The 4361-nt window shown below is 37.7% G+C and overlaps 1 protein-coding gene across 1 annotated transcript in view; it reads right to left on the bottom strand.

Moving 5' to 3' along the window:
• Positions 1 to 4155, bottom strand: part of LOC125025833 (nuclear receptor-binding factor 2-like) — a 9673-nt gene extending 5518 nt beyond the window's left edge. Inside the window, exons 1-3 of the mRNA XM_047614107.1 lie at positions 4001 to 4155; positions 1053 to 1237; positions 1 to 123 (exon numbers count right to left, since the gene is read on the bottom strand). The exon at positions 1 to 123 is cut by the window's left edge and continues 51 nt beyond it. Coding sequence (XP_047470063.1) covers positions 1 to 123; positions 1053 to 1237; positions 4001 to 4024 — 332 coding nt within the window. The 5' untranslated portion in view covers positions 4025 to 4155. The remainder of the gene's footprint in view (positions 124 to 1052; positions 1238 to 4000) is intronic.
• Between the last annotated feature and the right edge of the window lie 206 nt (positions 4156 to 4361).

Here is a 4361-nt window from a genome sequence, read left to right as displayed (position 1 = left end):
GGTGGCGTCAATTCGCGCCCACCAGGTCCCACCCCCCCACCACTGCTTCCGCTCGCTGTACCCATTTTCACGCGCTGATTTTCCATTGCCTTGACATACTTCTCGAGCTGTTTACTACGGAACCTGGGAAGACAGGGAGCAAGAGGGGGAGATTCAGATACAGACAGCATTGTATCAGTCACATTCGCAAATAAAATATGGTAATACATATGTTTGAGAGCCAGGTTGACAGCTTCAAGTCACCAGAAATATATAAAGTGCTTTAGCAGTTTCCTTACCTGCAAAGATGAAAAAATATCTACAATTACTGCTATTGTAATATATACATACTTCAACAAACTGAGATATATATATGTAATCATAATCATTAAAATTTTGAAAGTAATGTAATATTAAAAGAAAATAACGAAAGAAACACTACTTAAAATGATTTGCAATACTAACCAGACGTTGCTACATATTTAAAAAAAATATCTAGATAAAATACAGCTGACTTTGAAAACTTCAGTAAAAACTACCAAAATATCTATCCAAGTAAAAAATCATTACAAATTTAACAAGTCCACCAAAACTTGCTATGAAAACCATAATTACCTCTTTGAACCAAGTCAAAGACTCAGTGAGCAACTACTGCAATAATATGGAATAATCTGCAAGTCAGATCTTTACATTACTTGTAAAGACTAGTTTATGGAACCATAAAGCAAATTTACGCATGTCTATAAAATACATATAACTGTCATATCTTTTTTACCAATTAAACTATTTTCATGGTGTTGGCACTCACTGCAAATTATACCAAGATGGAAATAACCTACTATTTATTGCAATTAACTAATATATATGACTATATATTCAATACAGAAATAGATGCTTCATTATTATCAATTCTTCTATGCACTTCTCTTCATTCTGTCAAAGAATATATGGAATTTGAAATGATAGAGCAGATTTATCCTGAGGGAATGTAAAATCTGATGCCTTCTCTTCTTTATACAATTAAACCCATGAAGTTTTTTAATTCAAATTTTAATGCCAATTAATGATCTCACTTGAGAAGTTCCTGCTGCCGAAGGTGATAACTGTGCTGGAGGGTGATGCTCTGCCTAGCTAGGGGAGTTGGTGTGAGAGTCAACGCTGCTAGTAGTAGTTCACCAGCCCGACCGTGACACTCAGCTGCCTCCTCCAGCCGACCGCCCCTCCGGAACGCCTCGGCACGACGCTGCTCTCGGTGCGCCTGGGGTTAAGGGACAACTTCTATGAGTCTGTGGAGACATTTTAGGTTATTTTACAGTTTCAAGATTAATGTTTGGGTAGTCATTTGTCTGCACTATGGAACTACAAGGTAAAGATGACATGTGTTCCTTTTGAGTAGAAGGTAACATGAAGGCTCAGTAGGAGGGGGGGTGAGGGGGGGGGGAGGAAAAGAAAAGAATAAGAAAAAGAAAGAAAAAAAAAATCTGTTTTTGATAACTGGAAACAAAAAAGAGCATTAGAACATCAGACAAACACTTAGTGCAAGGGACACAGTATATAGAACAAATAAGCCAATACAATCTATGATACTTTTTAGATAATAGACAGAAAACCAATGTAACAATCATAAAGAAACACAAAGAAAAGCCTAATAAATATAAAAAAATGGATCTATGCAAAGTAAAGGTAAGCCTACAATCAAAGCCTACCAATCCCTCCATCACATAATGCTAAGGCCCCCAGCAATGGTCAATAAATCTCCATCTCGTATATTGTGGCAAGATAGAAATAACTGGTTACCTTCTTGGCAATTTAACAAGAAGCCAATCCAAGCTCTATCTTGCCAGAATATACACTGAAGATTTCTTGGCCGTTATCTGAAATGCAGAGGCCTTGGTATTGATTGCAATGTAGTAAATGATTTACTTTCCATCTATGGACTAGAAATTGAGAGAGAGAGAGAGAGAGAGAGAGAGAGAGAGAGAGAGAGAGAGAGAGAGAGAGAGAGAGAAGAGAGAGAGAGAGAGAGAGAGAGAGAGAGAGAGAGAGAGAGAGAGAGAGAGAGAGAGAGAGAGAGAGAGAGAGAGAGAGAGAGAGAGAGAGAGAGAGAGAGAGAGAGAGAGAGAGAGAGAGAGAGAGAGAGAGAGAGAGAGAGAGAGAGAGAGAGAGAGAGAGAGAGAGAGAGAGAGAGAGAGAGAGAGAGAGAGAGAGAGAGAGAGAGAGAGAGAGAGAGAGAGAGAGAGAGAGAGAGAGAGAGAGAGAGAGAGAGAGAGAGAGAGAGAGAGAGAGAGAGAGAGAGAGAGAGAGAGAGAGAGAGAGAGAGAGAGAGAGAGAGAGAGAGAGAGAGAGAGAGAGAGAAAGAGAGAGAAAGAGAGAGAAAGAGAGAGAAAGAGAGAGAAAGAGAGAGAAAGAGAGAAAGAGAGAGAAAGAGAGAAAGAGAGAGAAAGAGAGAAAGAGAGAGAAAGAGAGAAAGAGAGAGAAAGAGAGAAAGAGAGAGAGAGAAACAAAGAGAGAGAGAAACAAAGAGAGAGAGAAAGCATGAGAGAGAGAGAGAAAGAGAAATTATGTAATAAATAAAAACAAAAATGTGTTAAATCACATATACCCTCACTACAATGGGGAAAGTGTGGCATAAGTTTTGGGTCGTGTCAAGCAATCGTAAAGGCTTCTGCATTCTGACTCAGGCTAATAAACCCCACTTCATTAGTTTTGGAAGATAGAGATTAGGCTGATTCCTAATTTGACAAACAATCTGTGATGAAGGTTTATAAGCATACACAATTATTACAATTATATTGATGAAAGTTCAGTCATAAAGTCAAACGGCTTTTTCATTCTCAATGATAATGTCACAAAAGAAAAATGTCTTAAATGTCTAATCATGACAACAAAAAAAATCAATTAAAGGCCTGGAAATGTATTCAGTTTAACTCCATGAAGAAGAGTAAGTAACAATTTTTATAAACATTGATATTAACTCATAAGCAAAATACATGTTCAATTCCAGTGATCATATAGAACTTTTTTCTCAGAAAAACAACAACAAAAAAACTTTAATAAAAAAATTATCTCAGTAATGGTAGATGTTTATCATATGCATATGTGCAGTTATACTAAATATTTCCCTTGGCAAAGATAATCTATCTATAATATAAAATAGCTGTAACCTCAAAATTTAGAGAATACTGACTACAGATTCCAAAATCAATTATTCATGATGTATTTTTCTGATGGTTGAATGTTCATGTAACATGTTGATGCACAAAAAGAAACATGGCTTCACTGCCACATTTTCTTTGTCTTGAATATGAATGTATTGAATGTATGTTTATTGTCTCCTTTATCCCATGAATAAGATCATATGCTGAGAAATTGTGAATGGTTATATCTATTTCATACATAAACTCATCAACATGAAAATTTTCAGCTGCAATAATATATTTGTGCATAAATCAAGGTGTCAGAGCATGAACTTGAACCAAGGAAAAAAAGGTGCTTGTTTTCAAACATTTAGTTAACAACACATGGTGGTATGCTGAGGGAATTAAGGCTGAGTAACAGCATGGTCAACCAACACACAAAGACAAATAAACATCAACATCATCAACGACAAATACACACTTCCAACACAAGAAAACTTTTGTTTTACTCAAAACAACCTTGAACATAAATATAATCAAGGCCAACAATAACTCCCGTCTACGCGTCCACCTAATAAGTCTGCGTTCTGTCAATCCCCAGATTACACGCCTATTGTCGTGGCTCTCACCCCCTCCAACAAGACAAGGTGTTGCAGGCGTTGATAGCGAGTTTGCAAACACTGAAAATGACATGCAGCCACGTTGGCTTGAGAGGGTTAGGGGCGATGATGACACCTCACACCCTCTCGCGTCTTCTCCCCCTTTTCTCCATTTTCGCTCATCTCTCCTTCTCCACCTCGCTCCTCCTTCGTCCCCAGGACCTTAACCTTGATTAGGGAGAAATCTGTGCTAAATCAGGACCACAAAAAGGCCTAAAAACTGACCTGATTTAAAGGAGAGTTGTCCATTCCCAACAGTCCCAACCCATATTTACGCCACAGTTCAGGGATCGATGGTGGTCGCAGAGGGAGTTGGAGACTTTATAAGAAGAATCTGAATCTCCTAAAACGGCGACGAGAGCACTTCGATCCCCTCTTACTGGGACCTTCGAGTTTATACTTGGTGGGCGGAAAATACGCGAAAATATAACTTCCTTTTTTATACTTACAAGGGCTTCTTTCGAAGTATCTTTATCACTAGATTCATAATAATAATGAATTATATTATACTTTATATTACACCAGCACAATACCTCCCACATAATAATCGCGATATTAAAATCTTCGCCAAAAGTAATTTGTTTTG

This window comes from Penaeus chinensis, chromosome 5 (genome assembly GCF_019202785.1).
Source record: "Penaeus chinensis breed Huanghai No. 1 chromosome 5, ASM1920278v2, whole genome shotgun sequence".
Taxonomy (NCBI): Eukaryota; Metazoa; Arthropoda; class Malacostraca; order Decapoda; family Penaeidae; genus Penaeus; species Penaeus chinensis.
The sequence above is the reverse complement of the archived record's forward strand: the minus strand, read 5'-3'. Positions and strand labels throughout refer to the sequence as shown.